Raw genomic sequence first — 23827 nt, 5'->3', positions numbered from 1 at the left:
TTTTATAACAAGAAAAACTGGCAGCCTCAGAAGTGTTTTACTCGTGTTTCAAATATACAAAAAAAATAGAACGGCATCGTAGACCAGTTTTAAATTTGACAGAAGAACTAATCGAATAAATAAAACTAGAACGGTTTTCTGGGGATACGTTTGTTCCAGTTTCTGTTTTGTTATAGATCTTCCATATAGAACTTCTAGCTGCTGAGTTTGCTCTTATATTACAATTACTATCCATGGTTGATCAAGGAAATTTCCAAGGATTCAAGCATGTAAACATAAGCAAACGACGGGATTTCACTACTAAGTTACTCCAGTTGTCGCGCAGCCTGGCGAATCTTTGGCACTAATTGAAAATCTGGACATTTTTTCTTCAAGGGCACATCCGATTCTGTTCATTTCGTTGGAGGAAGGATTTGGCGGATCGCACTGTGGAATCTATTACAGTTATCATGGATAATGGAGTGATTGTGCTGTGGGTGGCATTTTTTGGCTGGTGATGATCTAAATGATTCCGAATTGGATGGATAAAATGTTGCACTTATTGATGATTTTATTTGATACACAATGGAGACCACACGTTGATTGCTTAACTGATCGGTTAACCGATAATGAATACATCTTGGTTTTACAGTTCCTAATCGATCAAACAATATCTGCCTATAGCTCTTCATACTCTTAAGTATTGTTTTATTTGAATTATTATATTTTTTTCTGACGCAATTTATTGTCATCTTTTCAGCGTTCTCACCAAATAAGTATTTGGCAAAAATGATGTTTTATTAACACCGCAAGGAGACATCAATCCATCGTGAAACACCGAAGATGACCAAATGAAATATCATTTCAGACTACCGATGTTCATATGGAGGTCATTTGTTCGCTCGAATTACACCGTCGGTGGAGAATGTTACCAGTCAAAGTTTGAGATTCCGAATGTTTACTGGGTACATCCGTTCGAGGTTAACTAGGTCCAAAATAGAATGACAACCGCACTAACACATAGAAAAACGTGATCACCAGGTATTTTACATCGTGCAGTTCATCATTATCACCACCAGCTACGATGGAATAACGAGACTGCGAATGAGCAGAGCCCAGCCTAATTTCATCAACAGCTGTAGATCCCAACTAGAACAATAACATCCCTCAATTCAGTCATATTCCATTTCTAGATTATCTTTGACTGCGTTACGCGCGCGGGCTCAAACTTTTGTAGACAACTCATTTTTTTTATCTATACCAACTCTAAAATACTTGTAACAAAAAAATATTCATTATACAGATCATAATAACTTCTAACATCTACAAAAAATAGTGATAAGTAAAAACACATTTTTCTTCATTTTACATAATTTTAAAGAAATCAATTATAATAAATATTTTAAAATCTTTTCATAAGACAGATTTTACATGTGAAATACATAATTGGTTGAACTTATTTATAGTTGTAGCACGTTTAATCTGTCTGGGCATCGAATTGAAAAAAAATATTCCTTTGTACAGTAGCGAATTCTGTGATCTGCCAAATAGAAAGTTTGATGTTCTTACATCTGACGCATTTATGGTATCATATCTATGTAAATCACTTCCTCTGTCAACTCGATCACGCAAAAATCGAGGCAGCATAGCCATTGTAATGCACTCAGCAGAAAAGTAAAGGAAGTGTATCTATTACATTTAAGTATCAATCGCATGACTTTATTTGCAATCGCTGTAATTGCATGATTTGTGTACTATTTGCAAGAAATAGAATGGATGGACAGAAGTCAATGTGTGGTGAAATAATAAATTTATACAGAAGAATTTTACTACTGATCGTTAAGTCATTTTTCAAACGACACAATACTGCGTACTTTTTGGGCAATATTCCTGATTACGTTATTAATGTGAGATTTGAACGTTAACTTTTCATCAATTACGACTCCAAGATACTTCATCTCTCTAACGCGAACAATAATCTCACCATCTACTTCAACGTTAGCATCATGCCTAGTGCTCGCAGAAGTATTAACAATGTATTTCGTCTTTGCGACATTCAATTTCAATTGCTTGAATTTTAACCAACGTGCTAGAGAATGTAGATCTTCGTGCAACAGATGATAAGATGATAGATGCAATAAGCAGAACCGTGTCGTCAGCAAATAAATTGATATCACAAAATCGTAAAACTCGTTTCATATCATTAATATACATAATACATAAAATTGGTCCTAGGACACTACCTCCACGTGAATTATCTAGAGAACTAGACACAAAATCGTTAAATACAGTCTTTTGTTTTATATCATATAAATAGCTTTCAAACCATTTGTATGCTACTCCTTCAATGCCAAAGCGTTGTGGAGTTTGTAACAATAAAAGTCTTGAGATTGTTTCAAAAGCGCGCTTTAGATCCAAGAACACTGCAAGAATAGTTTCTACAACTTCAATTCTCTGTTTCTATTTTGCTAATACCAGATTCAAAGCGGTTTTGCAAGAGTGTCCCTGTCGGTATCCCGGTTTTTACGGCATTATCAAATTATAACCGTTCAAATAGTTCATCAACTGGTCCTTAACTATTCTAAGAAAAAACGAAATTTACGCTTGACGTAAATTCAAGTATGCCGTAATTTCTTCGGTGATGACACAATATTACATTTACTAACATGTAAACATAAATTTTGCGTCTCTATCGATGTGAGTTTCATCTAAAACAATTGTGAAGTTAATGATATGACTTATCTTTGAATGCTTTGTATTGTGAATGTAAGTGCATTACGACGCTCCTTTTATGTGCATCTATAAAGATGTAACAATTTTTAAAGATGTACATGTTCCAATATTTTCTCCTGTGTGTGCAACATGTTGATGGGACGGTACTCTTCGGCTTCATCCGTTCCAGCAACTTTGGGAATAGGAACCACTAATGATTCTTTCCAAACTTTCGGTACGTGCCCAGTTTGTATCGAGTCGTTTTCTCAAGTTTAGAAGATCGTGTCCGATTACATGAAAGCAATCTTGTATCACCTTTACGTTGACATTATCGATACCTGCCGATCTTTCCAAATTAAAAAAAATATATCTCAACTGTCCAGAAGTTATTGGGTGAAACCCTTCAAATCTGCAATTGTTATTTATCGACTGTGTTATTTCACTAGGTTCACTGACCTGATCAATTCTCTGATTGATCAGTTGAACACTGTTTTTAAAATAACTGTTCAATTTTTCAACTATGTTTTGCTCACACCGTTCTTCTATCCCATTGAAAAACATGCTTTTCGAAGAGCTATGTGTTGGCCTAATCATTCATTTAAGGATTTTCCACAACTCCTTGCTATTTCGTTGATGTTGATCGATCTTCCTCTGAAAATACTCACATCTAGTCTTTTTCAAGGCTCGTGAGTATATATTCCGAGCATTCGTGTATCCACGCCAGCGAATTTCGTTGTTAGTTCTGCAAAACGTTGTATACTTTTTATCCTTCTTTTGCTTCAACTGTAAAAGGTCTAAAGAGTAACACCGGCTCGAGCTAGTCAAGCTAACGTATTTCTCCGTCCGCTACTAATGAACGAATAATATTTGAATACACGTGATCTATTAAAGTTCTACTCTGTCTGGAAATTCTCGTGAATTCATTCACAGTTTGCTAGAGGTTGAAGAATTCTGACTGTTTCAAACGATTCGAATCTTGGTCACTGGGCCAGTCAATATTGAAATCTTCTGCAATTATGTTCAATCTACTGAAATCTAAAATGCTTTCCCACCAGTTTTCCAGAAAAAAACTTTTTAATTTGTTGTTACATATTAGAAAGTTGAGCTATACTGCTTCAGTGCATCTGTATTGGATTGCACTATACAAAATAAACAAAATTAAACACGTTTTGTGGAAAAGCAGTTTTCCGAAAGAATAAAAAGTTTTTCGACAATGTACCGTATTTATTGCCATCGACTTCTTCGAGCAAAGGTTTCTATTTCGCTTAAATTTTAATAAAAAGTGTATAAATCTTTATCTTTAAGCCAAATCTGCGAGAGAAAATCCATATAGAAATGTGATAGTTACTGATGGATTGTTTGGTAGTGCAAGGAAACTGAAACAAATTATTTCTCCTGCAAAATGGAAAAGGTTTCGTTCAAAGTTTCTACTTTAAACTTCAATTGAATTGCCATTATAAGCAGAAACGACTGATCTGTTTCATTTTCAACTATATGATAGTTTTATCTGATCAAATCCAAATAAAAGATTATGAAACTTGTTTCACGCACACATTATTAGCATTACCGAATCGCTTTTTTTCACCATCTCGATGGCAACTAATTGGATCTATGTCGTTTTCAAACATTTTGTTCCCACACCCCCTTTTTACCACGATCCCACAATATTCACTTTTTTTTCATTCTCTTCCGTAACATCACCATCATCGTCCACGGAAGACCGCTCCAGTCGAAAACCAGCATGCGGGCCACCCGCCGGGCCTTCGTAGCCTGGGGGTGTTTCCCGCGGACCCACACGGACCGAAGGATGCGGCCAACATAGAAAATTACCATCGCCATCTGGAATCATCTCATCCTAAATTCAATTCACCGGCCACTACCGTGTAATATGAGCATGTAACACTAAATCTCCTCACACATTTCAGACCATGTAAAATATTCAAGATCAAATCTTTCCCACACTTCAGACCACACGCACTTGACAAATTTCCATAAAACACGTACTCGACAAATTTCCACTCGACACCATGTCATGAAACCCACTTGAAATATAAACTTCACCTACATAAGGCGATTAAATTGTCAGCACTTACTTCGACTCAACGAAAACACCGCGTTCATACGACAACAATAAATAAGGAAACATCAGCATCAAATATCACCCAAAACAAAACAGTTATGTCATTTCCCGTTTCTCCACGTTCCACACCTCTCTCAAACAAGTGCCATACGGCATGACGTAGAATAACAGTAACCCAGGAAAACACACTGACTCGAACCGACACTCACGAGAGTTAAACCTGACTACTCTCAACCTCCCCTTTTTGTATCACACTCACACACTTGTCTAGAAACATTACTCACTCTCTCCTACTCAAATACAATACAATGACCGAGACATGTCATTGGTTAAATCAGATTTACGCTGCGCGTTCTAACTCCTCCCCCCGGATTTTTAGCAATCCATACTGTAAAATTCAATTAGCTAAGTTAGGAGAGGATAGGATATAAATAAGTGATTTTTAAATAAAAGATGATGATTATTCGTTTAAACTCGAACATACAAAGTTATTATTAAAACCGATCGCCAGCTGAAAGCTGGATTCTCGAGAATCCGCGACCCCGATACTACATTATATATATATATATATATATATATATATATATATATATATATATATATATATATATATATATATATATATATATATATATATATATATATATATATATATATATATATATATATATATATATATATATATATATATATATATATATTAGAATATGTGTTTAAATTAAATTATTAAGATTTAAATTGGGTGTTCAGCCACAAGTGGTGACTTTTCAGGCCTATTGAATACATGAACCACGAGGACATGAACCGTCATTTAGAGCGACGATGCAAAAAAAACCTGTTTTAATATACCTAGTGGTGTGATGATGCCTTTCTCATGTATAATATTGTGGTATTCTATTCAAAAAAATTTTCTTCGATTTTTGAAAGAAACCAAGAGATTGTTTGTGCATTAACTGGTATAACATACAGAATTAAACAGTGCTTTGATTGCGTATATCATCCTTAAGAAAATGAAGTGGGTTCACTATTATATGCACTTCCAGCACCGGAACCCGAGAACCGGTATAATCAAAGTCGGTTCGTACGGCCATCAACTAACATGACATACAAACTCTACTAGTTTTAATTCAAATTTTGAAGATTTTATACAATTTTGTCATCGCACTCTAAATAACGATTTAAATGTTTGTTGCATCCGAAAACATGCAGTAATTTTCGGTAGGACCATAAGACCTTTCATTCGACCCTAAGACTGAGAATAACGGTTTTGAGTCCAATTTACAAAATTTTTTACGGTTTTTGTTTCGCCGGTTTATGTGACGGTGTACAATATTGAACACATTTTACTCTATAACTCCGGAACCGGAAGTCGGATCCGGATGAAATTCAGGAATTCCGTATCGGACCAAGAGACCTTTCATTTGAATGTAGGTTTGTCAAAATCGATTCAGCCATTTCCGAGAAAAATCTAGTGAGATTATTTGACACATACCCACACACACACATACATACACACACAGACATTGCTCAGCTCGATGAACTGAGTCGAATGGTATACGACTAATTTTCACTAGTCGGTTTTCAATTCGCATAACCTTTCTATATGAGAAAAGCAAAAAGGTAAAATTCTTCTAGATTTGGCTCAAAACTGATTCAATTTGTAGGCTATATTAGTTACTTACTAAACGAACCGACTTCGGCTATACTGGTTCCAAGTAATGGAAATAGTGTGATGTGATGTGATGTGAAGTGAAGCCACCATCAGTTCAAGGACTTGCCAGTGGATGCGGGTAGACTTACAGTAGCCCCGATATGACTCATCCATTCACCTTCTTGCTATAGCTGTTACCGAAAAGCGAACAAAAAGGGTTGGGCGGATATGTAAGTAGAGTCACTTACTCGTATTCCGCGGGAATAAAAGATGCTCTTCCAACCATAATATCATGTGCATGGATGAAGCATATCGCTATACATGCTTGAACCCACCTGATGGTTTGTTTGAGAAGGGCGCGTCAGACTCATTTCAAACCTTCAGAAGGAAACAAGTTTCCTTCAAGTGACTTGGGCTGGCTATCCACAATCCCTCGTCCAGTCATTAATTCGTCCGATGCCCTGATGCTCCCTCCCCTTTACGCCCCCGTGCAAAATGTTTTATATTGATAAATACAATGAAACATAGTGTAATGAAATTAATATAACATAAAATGATATAATAGATTACAAAATAATATAATATAACATAATATAATATAATATATTTTAATTTAATATAATATAATATAATGTCATACAATATAATATAATATATTATAAAACAATATATAAAATAACAGTTAATGTAGAGTGTCAGTTATGCTCTGCTATCTTCGCAATACTGCAGGAAGTAGAATATTTCGCTCCTGATAACAATAATAATATCCACACCTACAAAAATAATATATGTTATTATTATTGATGACAAATTTATTATAACAATAAATATAATAATGAAAATAATAATAAAAAACAATATAATATAGTACAATGAATTATATAATAATTAATAGAATGAATAAAATGATATGTTGCGATATGCTATGATATTATATTACTTGAATTTATATGTCATTTCTCAGGCATTAAACAGGAACCAGTGAAGACCACCTTGTGATAACCTTGATATTTAGTTAAAAGTTACTTTAAAAATGATAACTTATAAGGAAAACAAATTCATATTTTGCGCAGAGGTACGTAGTACTACTCTTCACAAACCCTATAATATAATATAATACAATATAATGCAATGCAATTTGACATAATATAATAGAATACAATATAATATGATATAATGCAATGCAGTATGATACCATACAACATAGTATATAATAACATAACATAGTGTAAGACGATAATATATGAAATAATATGCTATGATACAATATAACAGTTAATGTCGCAGTGTAAGTTACGCTCTTCTAATAATAATAAAAATAATAATAATAATACATGATGTAATAAACAACAGAATTATATGTTGTAATATACTATGATAAACACTGCAGTTTAGGATGGGCTTCAACCTACAAGCCATTTCGCACCCTCTCATTCTGCTACTAACGCAGAAGGCGATAGCACCCAGTCGACGCCGTTCTATTGACCAAATGTCATCATAGACGCTCGGGGAGGCATGAGATAGGGACTTGTGAGGACTTAGTTATCTCACCATTTGACGACCTGTTCCAAGTAATGGAAATAGTGGTCAAAAACTCTAGAACGAGATTCACTCAATTTTCTCAAAGATGATTTGATCGATTCCCACAAACTTAGGCTCAAGTCAAAGTTCCAATAGTCTTATAAGTTGCTGTTTAATTTCATCCCGATCCGACTTCCGGTTCTAGATCTATAGGGCGAAGTGTGGTCAATCATTTAGTGCGACGACGCAAAATAAAGTAAAATTCTTATTAACGTGACATAAATGTTCACAAATTGAAAAGGTTATGTTAGTTTATACCCAAAGATAGTTTCTTCCAGTGAAATTTTTATTAATATAAGTAATATTACACCAGGTGAATTAACCCAAGTAGCACACATTATTACACTTCAATGACAGTAATTTATATGACACAAATTCATGGGACAAGTTACAGACTTTGCAACGTGCATTATAACTGCTATGTAACTTGATAAGTATAAGAGGCGGAGCTTGTGCGACTTACCAGGGTTGCCAAACAACTTCTCAAAAAAAAATAAATAAAAATATAAAAAAGGAAAAAAAAAATTCTCTGTAAAGAATATTTGATTTGATTCAGCGCGCACATGAAACAGAAAATAAAATTGGCATCCGATAATGAGAGCTAAAATATAGTATTCAATATTCTTTAAACTCACTATATCTACTCAAAATCTAAGTTTTATTCGATATTTATGGTGAAGTTCATCATTGTACTTATTGAAATCGTGCGCGCCTTCGGTATTTTGGTTTCAGAACATCGACATACAAAATAATATTCACATTTTTATTCTCGTCATATGAAATTTACAGCTAAAAAGTCGAAATGTGTTCAGTTAGAACTTTTTTGTGATTAATATTAGTTTTTCATATACCTAAGTTCAAACCGTGACCAATCGCAATAATTAAAAATTACACTTTTTCAAATTTAATGAATATTTCATTCTCTGGTCATAATGGTACCCATTGGTAGCATACTCTGCCGTGACAAAGTGTAGAAATATTCTCTCTACTAGTGCAAATGTACTTCCCAGAACGACACAAGTTTGCTTCGCACATGTACCGCAAAAAAATTGCGTATAAGCGCAAATTTAACTATAGCCAATTTTTAAACTGAAGGAATTTTCTACTTATTCTACTTATTGATTTAATATTTTTGTCCGGGATAATGTACGGAAGCTTTCAACCGACACTGTAATTGTATTTCTTTGTAGCATCACAACGAATACGGTAACCGATATGAACTCATTACTTAACTTTGTCTTATAGTGTGTCACTTTTTCATTGTCACATTTTGTTACGGTGACCATTTGGCGACTAAAAACAGTCAATGCGAGCACGTCGTGAGAGTTAGTTACGTTGGAACTTATTGTCACTTAGTATGATGAGATGTCAATTCGTAACACTCGTTACATGTGCTACTTGGGAAGACAGTTTTTTTTATTTATTTTTGTATTTTGTTGTTGTTTTATTTAGAACTGGGAAAATCCGTCATTTTGCTAATATAAAAAAAATAGTACAGCTAATCATATAGAAGAATTAAGAGTTACCTTATAGACAGCCGGTGTATTTCTTGAAACGGAGGACGATATTATTTCTGAAGAAAAACATGTGCCAGGCGCTTCGCGACACCGAGAATTGCAACATAAACTTATCAATTTAAAGATGTTGTGCTCGTCTCAATCTAACCCTCAACATCTTGTACATGTTTTTTGTCATTTTCAATTAATGGTTCGCGAAATTGACCCTGCATTCTACTAGCATCCAAATTCAATCACTCCGCTTTCCGCGCATACTCTGGCTATCAGCTTAGCTGACACCCTACGCACACTAATAATGTCCAAAATAATGATTTATGAATAGAGCAAAAAAAAATTGTGTTGATCACCTTTGCATTGATAATTTCAAAACCAGGATGCGAGAACTGAAATCAACAAAGCATTGTATCGAACGCAGATTACACGACCCTCACTGATGGTCCGCCAACCGAACGGTTCGAAACAGATTGCTTCGTCAAACACCGAGCACAGAACACCTTCGCAATTATCGAGGGAATAGTTTTCGAAACTATCGCATGTCTACGCTCGACAAACATTTTCGAAAAACTATGAAAAAGCATAGGCGTTCAGTTCGCAATTTAGCACTGCTGCCAGTCAGAACGATTAAAATGATCATTCCGTTTCGTCCGTGTGTACCGTCGAAGTTTGGTAATTTGTTTTCGTTTTTGTTTCTCTGTTGTTTCATGTTTTTGTCATATTTCTATTGAATGTAAAGAATTACATATTCTTATAAAGTGTTCTGAATATAAAATTTAAATACTTAACGGTTCATCCTATTTCAAAATTTATTTTTTCATATTAAAGTACTATTCTTCCGGTTAATTGTGGAATATAATTTCATTCAAATGGCTGCCTTGGCTGGCCTTGCAGTACGCCATACGGTTGGTCCAGTTTTTTTTTTGTACATTTTCGATTGTATGCAGCTTGATTTCAGCTATGGCTGCACGAATGTTGTCCTTCAAGGCTTGTCCACATAACACTTATCTTGGATAGCCCCCAAAGATAATAGTCTAATGGCGTCAAATCACAGCTCCAAGGCGGCCAAACGACATCCGAATTTCGACTGATAATTCGATCTTCGAAGACTGTGCGCAGAGGATCGATCGTAGCGTTGGATATGTGGCACGGAGCGCCGGATATGTGGCACGGAGAACCAATCGCTAATCATGGCGTGGTAGCGCTCGCCATTGACCGTGGCGGCGGCTCCTGCCTCATTTTCAAAGAAAAATGGCCCAATGATGCCGCCAGACCAAAATCCACACCTGCTACCACGCCATGATTAGCGATTGGTTCTTCCCCTTACTTGAAGAGGAAGACTTGGACACCATTTGGTTACAGTGTGCGTAGGGTGTCAGCTAAGCTGATAGCCAGAGTATGCGCGGAAAGCGGAGTGATTGAATTTGGATGCTAGTAGAATGCAGGGTCAATTTCGCGAACCATTAATTGAAAATGACAAAAAACATGTACAAGATGTTGAGGGTTAGATTGAGACGAGCACAACATCTTTAAATTGTTAAGTTTATGTTGCAATTCTCGGTGTCGCGAAGCGCCTGGCACATGTTTTTCTTCAGAAATAATATCGTCCTCCGTTTCAAGAAATACACCGGCTGTCTATAAGGTAACTCTTAATTCTTCTATATGATTAGCTGTACTATTTTTTTTATATTAGCAAAATGACGGATTTTCCCAGTTCTAAATAAAACAACAACAAAATACAAAAATAAATAAAAAAAACTGTCTTCCCAAGTAGCACATGTAACGAGTGTTACGAATTCACATCTCATCATACTAAGTGACAATAAGTACCAACGTAACTAACTCTCACGACGTGCTCGCATTGACTGTTTTTAGTCGCCAAATGGTCACCGTAACAAAATGTGACAATGAAAAAGTGACACACTATAAGACAAAGTTAAGTAATGAGTTCATATCGGTTACCGTATTCGTTGTGATGCTACAAAGAAATACAATTACAGTGTCGGTTGAAAGCTTCCGTACATTATCCCGGACAAAAATATTAAATCAATGAGTAGAATAAGTAGAAAATTCCTTCAGTTTAAAAATTGGCTATAGTTAAATTTGCGCTTATACGCAATTTTTTGCGGTACATGTGCGAAGCAAACTTGTGTCGTTCTGGGAAGTACATTTGCACTAGTAGAGAGAATATTTCTACACTTTGTCACGGCAGAGTATGCTACCAATGGCTACCATTATGACCAGAGAATGAAATATTCATTAAATTTGAAAAAAGTGTAATTTTTAATTATTGCGATTGGTCACGGTTTTAACTTAGGTATATGAAAAACTAATATTAAGGTAGCGCTTCGCCGTGGTCACGGGAGTTCGCTGCCTATCCCGGGGTTTCACGTAATTTACCCAAAATTGTGAGAAAACGGGGAAGAAAACGGAAATTCCAAGAACATACGATTCTAGATAATAAATTTTTCTATCGATTCGTATATAAATTGTGCCTGATAAACATTTTTATCGAAAGATTTCGTGCGAGTTTTAAAAATAAATGAGTTTTTCCTTATTCTTTCGCACGCACACAATGTCAACGCATGCATTGGGGTGTGCAAAATGTTACATGCGGTAGACGCTAACAACATTTCTTTTGTTTTCGTTGTCCGTTCTCTCTGCGTAAACGTTGAATATAGATGAGTAGAAAATGTAAGTAAGTGTTACTTCTTTGTAAAATAATTTCTTTTCATGTTTCAGTAGAACCAGAAATCAGTAATGATTTTCATCGCTACTAGCTTTGACGCTTTGTTGAAAACGTAGCACATCCCTACATATGCGAGTTGTTTATAGCGAGAAAAGGAAATAAGAAAACCAAATTTTAACAAAACTCGCACGAAATCTCGCGAAAGAAAAGCTTTCTAAGTGATATTTTTCGCCAAATGCATAGTAAAATCATTTACCTACAATCGTATGTTTTTGATTTTTCGTGAATCGGGTTAGTATTTTAGAAATTTGCAATTTAGGGTGAAATTTCGGCGACAAAGCAAGAGGAAGCAGTGAGTTGTCTTGCTTCGACCTGACCACGGCGAAGCGCTACCTTAATCACAAAAAAGTTCTAACTGAACACATTTCGACTTTTTAGCTGTAAATTTCATATGACGAGAATAAAAATGTGAATATTATTTTGTATGTCGATGTTCTGAAACCAAAATATCGAAGGCGCGCACGATTTCAATAAGTACAATGATGAACTTCACCATAAATATCGAATAAAACTTAGATTTTGAGTAGATATAGTGAATTTAAAGAATATTGAATACTATATTTTAGCTCTCATTATCGGATGCCAATTTTTGGTCGTAAATGTTGAATGGGAGTAAATTGTAACTTGACACAAAATTATATTTTCTGTTTCATGTGCGCGCTGAATCAAATCAAATATTCTTTACAGAGAAATTTTTTTTCCTTTTTTATTTTTTTTTTTTTTGAGTTGTTTGGCAACCCTGGTAAGTCTCACAAGCTCCCCCTCTTACACTTATCAAGTTAGATAGCAGTTATAATGCACGTTGCAAAGTCTGTAACTTGTCCCATGAATTTGTGTCATATAAATTACTGTCATTGAAGTGTAATAATGTGTGCTACTTGGGTTAATTCACCTGGTGTAATATTACTTATATTAATAAAAATTTCACTGGAAAAAACTTTCTTTGGGTATAAACGTTAATAAGAATTTTACTTTATTTTGCGTCGTCGCACTAAATGATTGACCACACTTCGCCCTATAGATCTAGAACCGGAAGTCGGATCCGGATGAAATTAAAGAGCAACTTATAAGACTATTGGAACTTTGACTTGAGCCTAAGTTTGTGGGAATCGATCAAATCATCTTTGAGAAAATTGAGTAAATCTCGTTCTAGAGTTTTTGACCACTATTTCCATTACTTGGAACCAGTATAGCCGAAGTCGGTTCGTTTAGTAAGTAACTAATATAGCCTACAAATTGAATCAGTTTTGAGCCAAATCTAGAAGAATTTTACCTTTTTTGCATCGTCGCTCTAAATGACGGTTCATGTCCTCGTGGTTCATGTATTCAATAGGGCTGAAAAGTTACCACTTGTGGCTGAACACCCAATTTAAATCTTAATAATTTAATTTAAACACATATTCCAATAAATAGTTATTTAAAAAAGAAGTGGTGGTTTACGTTCATTTGTGTCGTGCCTACGACTATTCTTTTTGCTGCCTTCGTTATAGTCTAACAATAAGCAATCCACGAACCGTTTCCTTGCTGTGCTGTACCTGCTGCATAATTAAAGGCGCTTTCCTGCACATACATACATTGAAATCTGATTATGATAGCAACATCAGATTGAAATCCTAACATGATATCTACTCATCAAATTTTCAATTAATATCACATTGTGTTAATATTTTGCTGTTCAAAGGCTAAAGTTTTGTGAAACTCAAAAAATGGAAATATTAAAATCAACAACTTAGTGAATCCATTGAAATAGAGCAAATTTCAAATGGCAGCACAAAAATACAAAGTTAAGTTTCAATGGAAGAATTATTCCTTCAATTCTTTGTTGCCTTTTACAAAAATGCTTTGACATCATGCCGAGATTCTGCAGTTGACCGCAACCAGAACCGCGAAGAAACGATTTTTTCCAACATTTTTTCAACTGTTACGCAAATAATGCTCTTTCTTTTTAACCACGAGAATTTTAGCGTCAAACCACACGTCTGTGAGGCATTAGATAAGTCGGCGATCATCGATACCACGTTTGTCTGAAGCAGGTCAATCTGAATAGTGGCATTGGCATTCCCATCTCGCTGATCGTCTGCCGTAGAAGCTTATTTCAGAATTTGATATGACAAATATATTTGACGTCATCAATTTCCTTCTACAGGGTGATTTTTTAAGAACTTGAGAACTTTTTTAAACAATAAAACGCATAAAATTTGCAAAATCTCATCGGTTCTTTATTTTAAACGTTAGATTGGTACATGACATTTACTTTTTGAAGATAATTTCATTTAAATGTTGACCGCGGCTGCGTCTTAGGTGGTCCATTCGGAAAATCCGCTTTTTTATCGACAAATTTTGTTCAGCGATGAGGCTCATTTCTGGTTGAATGGCTACGTAAATAAGCAAAATTGCCGCATTTGGAGTGAAGAGCAACCAGAAGCCGTTCAAGAACTGCCCATGCATCCCGAAAAATGCACTGTTTGGTGTGGTTTGTACGCTGGTGGAATCATTGGACCGTATTTTTTCAAAGATGCTGTTGGACGCAACGTTACAGTGAATGGCGATCGCTATCGTTCGATGCTAACAAACTTTTTGTTGCCAAAAATGGAAGAACTGAACTTGGTTGACATGTGGTTTCAACAAGATTGCGCTACATGCCACACAGCTCGCGATTCTATGGCCATTTTGAGGGAAAACTTCGGAGAACAATTCATCTCAAGAAATGGACCGGTAAGTTGGCCACCAAGATCATGCGATTTGACGCCTTTAGACTATTTTTTGTGGGGCTACGTCAAGTCTAAAGTCTACAGAAATAAGCCAGTAACTATTCCAGCTTTGGAAGACAACATTTCCGAAGAAATTCGGGCTATTCCGGCCGAAATGCTCGAAAAAGTTGCCCAAAATTGGACTTTCCGAATGGACCACCTAAGACGCAGCCGCGGTCAACATTTAAATGAAATTATCTTCAAAAAGTAAATGTCATGTACCAATCTAACGTTTAAAATAAAGAACCGATGAGATTTTGCAAATTTTATGCGTTTTATTGTTTAAAAAAGTTCTCAAGCTCTTAAAAAATCACCCTTTATATACGTTAAGTATCCGATCCTGTAACAATTTGTGGGTTTAGTTAAAAAAAATGTTTCGATATTTGTAATCATACAACGCCGCGAAGTTCATTCCAAAGTTTTTAGACCATTAACAGTTCGGCTGAAAAGTTCGTATCGTTTAATAGAAACACACATTTTTTTGCCAAAATTCGTTTTTATTATTCAACATAATTGCCATCAGAGGCGATACAGCGATTATAGCGATCATCCAACTTTTCGATACCATTTTTGTAGTACGATTTGTCCTTTGCCTCAAAATAGGCCTCAGTTTCAGCGATTACCTTCATTGCTTCTAAATTTTTTACCAGCGAGCATTCTCTTGAGGTCTGAGAACAGGAAAAAGTCACTGGGAGCCAAATCTGGAGAATGCGGTTGATGAGGGAGCAATTCGAAGCTTAATTCGTTCAATTTCAGCATGGTTTTTCGTTGTTGTTTTTGATCGATTGTGAGCTCACGCGGCAACCATTTTGCACAAAGCTTTCTCATATCCAAATATTCGTGAATAATATGTCCAACACGTTCCTTTGATATCCTTAGGGTGTCAGCTATCTCGATCAACTTCACTTTACGGTCATTGAAAATCATTTTGTGGATTTTTTTTCACGTTTTCATCGGTAACAGCCTCTTTTGGACGTCCACTGCGTTCATCGTCTTCGGTGCTCATATGACCAGTACGAAATTTTGCAAACCACTTACGAATTGTTGCTTCGCCCGGTGCAGAGTCTGGATAACACTCATCAAGCCATTTTTTGGTATCGGCGGCACTTTTTTTCATCAAAAAGTAGTGTTTCATCAACACACGAAATTCGTTTTTTTCCATTTTTTTCACAATAACAAAAGTAGCTTCACTCAAAATGCAATATCTCACAAACTAATAATCAGACAGCTGTCAAATTTATACACGTATCTTTTGGAGGTTGGTACTAACTGAAAATGGTATGGATTTAATTCTAGTGGCGCCCTCTCATAGAAACGATACGAACTTTTCAGCCGATCTGTTATTTTCAGTGCATCCAGAAATCGGGGGCCTGGATGGCGAAAATAATCTACTCGCCAGACCCGTTCTGAAAATATCCATAACTTTGTATCCAACAGTATGGAAAAATTCATTGCTTACGACGGTCGAACGTTGAACATTGAATGTCTCAGATTTCAGAATCTAGAGCTAATTCTTAATAATACTTTAGTGGCTCAGAGGAGCCACTAAGAAAATATACGTTTAATTTGTATATTCCTAAGTAGTCCACAAACTGTGTTGAAGACACCCTTCAAAACAACTCTCATTCCTAGTTATAAATGCTTAGAACTTCATATTCTCACTAACGCTAGATACTATGGGAAGTATTTTATCAATCATCTAATAGATCTTGGAACTTTAATACACTTTTCTAAAGATACCGTCTAACTAAATCTTCATAATTTTGAGTCACAAGACTAATTCTGCATCAAATGATCGTAAATTATAAGTCTACACAAGAACTAAAAATTTACTGGAGAGATTCTGGTTCTATCTGTGGTCAGAAGCGAGATAATCGTTCATTGTCCCAATTAGTCGAAAAAACAAATAATCTGGGATACCTTATTGCCGGATTCCTAATTCACGTTCCCTGTGTTGTAGAAGACTTCACTGTAAAACGTTCGGTCTTTAGAGCCTCTAAATTCGTATTTTAAAGTGAGTACATGTGCGAGTTGTGTATTATCAATTAGATAACTCAATTTAATGTTATAATGTTTGAATACTACAGCTTTGGAAATGAGAAGGACAAAGAGAACATTTTTATACTGTGCTCAAATAGCCACACTGCTATTCACGATGGATGCGGGATGGAAGCGACGCAATGAGTGTGCTTTGACAGAAACTATCTGCATGCAACTTTGTGAAACAACACTGCTTGTCATATAACCGACCATTTTCCATCTCCTGATAGCTAGCACTTACAGTCCATGGCAATCGCAAATAGTTCGCATTCCAAAACACCTAAGCTCGAAACCGGATTCTCTCCGCGGTAGTGTGAAGATTGCATGAAATCTTTTTTCTTGCTAGCGAACTAATATGGAGATGGCATAAAATTTTTTTTCTTGCTTGCGAGTAATATCGCCTAAATGTATACTATCCCGGACCTTTTTTGGCTGTTCTATTTTTAGATTATACTCGTGACGTGTCATTTCGAGAAAATCTACATCATATTAAGTTTTCAATGTGCTTTCACTGAGAGCAAAACTAGTTTCCAGTTTGATGTCACACAGTATTTTTTTTTTGCTTTCAATTTTGATCTTTTAACCGTTAAAACGACCAAAACGATAGCAAATTAAGTAATCGATATATACGAACAGCACAACATCAAATTGAGTTTTCTTTTTAATCTCACACTCTACCCGGGACTCTACTCGGGTTCCCCCTGATAAAAGCCAAAACCTTGATGTGATCAATGTGCACATTTCAACTGTTTCGGAATTGTGCAGTAAAGGTTCTGCTAATGATATTGTTCTGGTGTGCGGTGATTTCAACGAGCTCCGCATTGTGTGGAATCAACGGAATGAGGAAACACACTCCTCTTGTTCTTCGGTGCTACTCGATGCTGGCACGGCGCTGATCGACGGCATGGATTTCCTGAATTTTTGTCAAGATAATTAACACAGAAATCATCTCGGACGATTGCTCGATTTGGTTTTTTGTTCTTTGGAGCATCAATTAGTTGTTGACTGTAGTGTTGCTCCACTACTACCCGTTGACCCGCACCATCCGCCTTTATAATAGGAAAATGTTAACTGGAGAACACTGCAAAAAATCGATAACATAAATGAAATGGCGTCCTTTTTCTGTAACACATTGATTCAATGGCTGAGTTCAAATTTGCCTTTCGTTAAACGGCTAATGAGCCCTCTTTAGACCACTGTACGGCTACGTAGATTGAAACGGACCTACAATATTTGGCAGCGCAGACATCGTCGCTGGCATAGCTCTGAAACAAAGCGAATGTTTAAAGTTCCAGTGAAAATTATCGTAAAATAAACGCGGGGTTTACAAAGCCTACGTTATGCGGATTCAAACTGATCTTCGTCGGAATCCTAAATATTTCTGAACTTTTGTAAACTTTAAACGCAAGTGCTCATCGATTCCTTAAAAAGTTTGTCTCGATGGTGTTGAATTCATGTCAACCTTGGACTCATGTGATCTGTTTGCAAATACTACCTCCGGTATCGAAGCGGAGACCGCCGCGGTGGATGTTCCTGAGAATATAGCGCACATTGACACGTTTTTGATTACTCCCATTATGATTGTTGCCGCAGCGAAAAAGTTAAAACGATCGTTTTCGCCCGGACCAGATGGTATTCCTTCTGTTGTGTATAGTCATTGTGCTTTTGTTTCAGCTGATCCTTTGTGCACTATATTTAACAAATCATTTGAGCAAGGAATTTTTCCGGTGACTTGAAAGTCTTTTGTGTTTCCTGTATACAAGAGCGGTGATCGTATTGACGTTAGGAATTACAGAGGCATAACGAATTTATCTGCTGCATCTAAGCTATTTGAAATAAATGTGAGCACCGAGGTACTTTTTCGTACAAAAAATTACATCTCCTCCGATCAGCATGGATTTATGCCAGGTCGTTCGGTCAGCACGAATCTCTTAGATTTCACTTCAACTTGTATTTCGAGTTTGGAGAGGATGCACCTGAAAGCAGCTTTCGACCGAATTGACCACCAAATACTTTTATGCAAAATTTCGCGGCTGGGTGCAACACAAAGGTTTATTAAACAGCCTTGTTCTTACATATGTGGTAGAGTTTTTCGAATAAATTAGGCTCCTGTGTATCAACTCCGTTTTCAAATCTATCTGGAGTTCCTCAAGGCAGTAATATTGGTCCACTTTTGGTTTTGCTGTTCTTCAATGATGCTGTTTCGCTGTTCGGTGTTGGTTACAGATCAGTATATGCCGATGATTTGAAATTGTATCTTGAAGTTCGTTCTATCGACGACTGCATCCGGCTTCAAAATTTTCTTGATACATTCGTCGCCTGGTGTCATAGAAACTGGCTTATTGTCAGCATTGCAAAATACCAGGTCATAACGTTCCACCGAATACTGAATCCAATTCGATTCGACTATGAAATTGATGGACAAAGGCTCCAGAGAGTTAATCATGTTAATGATCTTGGTGTTTTGTTAGATGCTATACTTACCTTCAATCTACATCGTTCATCTATAATTTCAAAGGCAACACGGCAATTAGATCCGCATTGCTTGAAAGCGTTATATTGCTCCTTGGTTCGTCCTATACTGGTAAATGCTAGCCCAATTTGGAATCCGTATCAGCTGGTTTGGAACGTACGGATTGAACGCGTACAGAAATAATTTGTTCGACTTGCTCTAAGAAACCTTCCTTGGAGGAATCCGCTTGAGCTCCCACCGTATCCCGATCGCTGTCGACTGATCGGGCTCGACTCATTGAAACGACGCAGAAAAATTCAGCAAGTTGTTTTCGTGGCAAAACTGATTAACGGTGATATCGACTCTTCGAAGATTCTGTCTCTACTTGATTTCCGTGCTTCACAACAATCGCTGCGCTCCACCAGTTTACTGCAGCCGAGATTTCATCGAACGACGTTCGGGTATTACGAACCGATAACATCTTGTTTAAGGACGTTTGGCACTGTTGGACATCTTTTCGATTTTGGTGAACCAATTCAAAACTTTTCGCAGAAAGTACTAGGTTTTACAATTTTAAGAGTTGACTGATACATATTAATACCATTTATTGTCAGATGAATTTCATGATCGTAATAAATAATGCCTCTAGTAACAACAAGTGTTGGACTAACATCCCTTCTCATTCCTTAGACGATCTACGTTCGGGCCTGACCGGCGCTGGTACTGATCAATGAATTCTGAGGTTACCAGAAGATGTACATTGAAGGATGATTTACCAATCCCATGTTGGATCATCTACAAATTCCCTGTACAACTTCAGCTAATCCCGATCAGTTACGGGGTAGCAACCAGGGGTAGTCGCTCAAGCTCAAGCTCAAATTATACCTAGACTAGAGCTCTATTTCGATTAAACCAATTGAACGAAATTTAAAAATTAATTGGCAGTGAAAATTTATTGGCAGTAAAAATTGCATATTTTTTCAAACAAATTTGAATTTGACATTCGTTTATTCTTTCAATCGCACTTATCATAGAATAGCTAAAATTTTTATCAACCACAGCACCGCAATGAGTGCACACTTTTTCTCTAATTTTCACATATTACCATGGTACTCCGGAACCGGAAGTCGGATCCAAATAAAATTCAATAGCAGGCTATGGGACTGTTAGTTCTTTAATTTGAATCTAAGTTTGTGAAAATCGGTTCAGTCATCTCTGTAAAAAGTGAGTGCAAATTTTTTACATTTTTTTGGTACATATCATCCTATATCTCCGGAACCGGAAGTCGGACACACACAGAGACATTTGCTCAGTTCGTCGAGCTGAGTCGAATGGTATATGCCATTCGACTCTCCGGGCCTCGGTTAAAAGTCGGTTTTCACAGTGATTGCATAGCCTTTCTATATGAGAAAGGCAAAATCCATTCTAACATTTTTGTATGTAGTCTACATGTGTTTGATGAATAAATTAGTAAATAATTGCGTAAAGCAAAACTTTATAACGTAACTAAATACTGAGATTCCGAACACGTTAGCAAGTGACACTTTACACTATAAATGTAATTGCCATTATTTATTGATATAAGATCGCCCTATACAAGTCAAATGCAAATTAAGGTGGATACTAAAAACTCGAGCTACAGAAACGCAAAAGAATTTTGTTAACAAAATAACTTAAGTTACGATATGTTTTCAACCTACCGTTAGTCGTTATTCTACATATTAAATCACTTTGCACTTTTGGTTTGTAATATATATCCCCTTCTTGAACGAACGCAATTCCTTGTAACGATCCTTTCTCACCATTTCCGATTCCGTCTGCCATAGTTGGTCGTGGTGCCCAAAGAACGTGTTGCAAACTAGGTGCAGATTGATCTCCTTCTTTTGCAGAAAGCGTAAAAATATTCGATGTTGCCAATTCGTAGATGAAATAGCTGAAATATAATTCAAATTATTATTAGTTTGAAACCAATTTAACTACAGTTGATTGCTTAAAATTTAATCAGCACATAGCTTTTCTCCGGAACTGTATTGATCTGTGTAAAATCAATGTGTTACGTTCGAATATCTAATAAGCTTTGTAGTCTCGGAGAAGACGACGGCAAGGTGATAAACTCTGAAGCCTACTGTTTTATACTGCTCTGGATGCTCGCATTGGCGATAGAATCCAAACTGATTCAATTTTTGTTAGGAGCTTTCTTTTACGTGATTTCGTTTGTAGCTTTTCCACTAATGGGCGGTCCTAACGGCTATAAAAATAGCCGCATACAGAATTTTAATGTCGATTCTTTCATTTCGGATTTGCAAAATTTATTGAAAGAAACTATCAATATTCTGTAGGGACTCGTTTCTAGCATTCAGAAGGGTCAAATTGCGTAGTTCTCTTCGAACTCTGGAACATTTTTCGCAAAAACAAAGAAGGCTTCACTTGATCTCGATTACTGTGAATTTCACACAGCGAAAAGTGCAAGAATCTAACCAAACTGTTCTAGATTTGCACTAAACTGAGGATATTTCCTTTCGAATTGCGAACAACAAATCCTAATAGTTCTTCAGAAAACTTTTAGAGCCATTAAAACGGCTGATTTGGTGTAATGCTCTCCACCGTTGTATTTTCATCCATGCAAATGACTGGCAGCTGTGACGTAATCGCTCTTGTCAGAAGCGAAACTAGCTTTGCAAACGGCACAAAATACATCTGCTCGCATTGACGATAGAATCCAAACTGATTCGATTTTTGTTAGGAGCTTTCTTTGACGTGATTTCATTCGTAGCTTTTTCACTAATGGGCGGTCCTAACGGCTATAAAAATAGCCGCATACAAAATTTTAATGTCGATTCTTTCATTTCGGATTTGCATAATTTATTGAAAGAAACTATCAATATTCTGTAGGGACTCGTTTCTAGCATTCAGAAGGGTCAAATTGCGTAGTTCTCTTCGAACTCTGGATCATTTTTCGCAAAAACAAAGAAGGCTTCACTTGATCTCGATTACTGTGAATTTCACACAGCGAAAAGTGCAAGAATCTAACCAAACTTTCAATATGCTGTAGGGATTCATTTCTAGCATTCAGAAGGACCAAATTGAGGAATTCACTACGATATTCACCACTTTTCGGAACATTTTTCTATCTGGTACACACCGTGAGTATATTAAATACCAATCCGCTGTAACTAGCAGGCCAATTTAGAACCATCGGTAAAAGATTTTTCGGACCTAATTTCAAGCGCTTGCATCTTGGTGATTTGTTGATGGATTTACCACATTTAACTTGATTCGAAAGCTTTACTTCAATATTGTACGCTTAAACTTGGATTGGTTTGTGGACGGGTCTCCATATACGGGTAAAACGGTGGTTTGCAAATGGATTCGGTTCAAAGTTGTGCTAAGAAGATAACCATAGACAATTCTTACTTAATAAGCGTGGTTAAACACAATGAACTGTCTTTCAGCGTAAACCCTTAGCATACCGGATTTCCCTGCCATAGACGACGATTTTGAAGGAATAAACGATATATCAATGAGAAAGCATCTGATTGGTCAATCGATGTAAAAGCGAAGCTGTTGGAAGCACACGAATCTATAAATATAAGTGAAATTATAGCTATGTGCTGATTCTTGTAGTTTTTACACAATTATTATTTTTGTGATGGGTTTGGCGAACGATGCCAAAAAGTAATGGTGGCGATTTCCGGCTTGTCGTTATTCAAAAATTAGGGTGGGTCGCATAGAGCAGTGTGCCAATCACACATTAACACAATGAATTGCACAGCGGGAAAAAACCAGGAAACCCGCAAAGAAATCGGGAACCATGGAAAAAGGCAACAAACTTATGTAAAAAATCCAATAAATTCAATGGAAAGGTTTTCAATGGCCGCACGAATCGCCATACTGCTCGTTTTATCCTAAATACCCAACAGTTTTAGGGTTTTATGTAGTATTTGTTCCGTAACTTGAAAAGAAAGCGAGTGCGGTCTACTGAAATAGCTTGATTTTATGTAAAAATGTCTGGAGAATCGAATGAAAGAGTGTACACTGGCCGCAAGAAACGTTTCGGTGGCTATTTTACTCTATTTCCTCCATTTCATGATATCTTATTGTAAATCGTCCTTAAATCTCGGTAAAACTTTATTGGAAGTTTTCTAAATCTAGCCTATCTTATGTGGAAAGTCTGTAGAATCGAACGCCAATACTGGCCGAACCAAACGTTCTGGTAGCTATTTTACCAAAATTCCTCCATTTCGTGAGATCTCGATATAAAACACCCTCAAATCTTGAAGGAACCTAGTTGACAGTTCATTATAGATAGCTTATATTATAGA

The 23827-nt window shown here is 36.3% G+C and overlaps 1 protein-coding gene and 1 long non-coding RNA gene across 3 annotated transcripts in view; one reads left to right on the top strand and one right to left on the bottom strand.

Moving 5' to 3' along the window:
- LOC131440695 (inactive dipeptidyl peptidase 10) overlaps positions 1 to 23827 on the bottom strand; it is a 176944-nt gene that overhangs the window by 66983 nt on the left and 86134 nt on the right. For both annotated transcript variants that reach the window (XM_058612207.1, XM_058612208.1), the window contains one exon: positions 21206 to 21438. In XM_058612207.1, coding sequence (XP_058468190.1) covers positions 21206 to 21438 — 233 coding nt within the window. The remainder of the gene's footprint in view (positions 1 to 21205; positions 21439 to 23827) is intronic.
- Positions 2 to 2105, top strand: LOC131440696 (uncharacterized). The gene is made up of 3 exons (XR_009231432.1): positions 2 to 304; positions 376 to 679; positions 740 to 2105. It is a non-coding gene; the product is annotated as an uncharacterized LOC131440696 (long non-coding RNA).

The sequence above is a fragment of the Malaya genurostris genome, chromosome 1, assembly GCF_030247185.1.
Source record: "Malaya genurostris strain Urasoe2022 chromosome 1, Malgen_1.1, whole genome shotgun sequence".
NCBI classification, from domain to species: Eukaryota; Metazoa; Arthropoda; class Insecta; order Diptera; family Culicidae; genus Malaya; species Malaya genurostris.
Note: the sequence above shows the minus strand (reverse complement) of the source record. Positions and strands in the feature narration are given on the sequence as shown.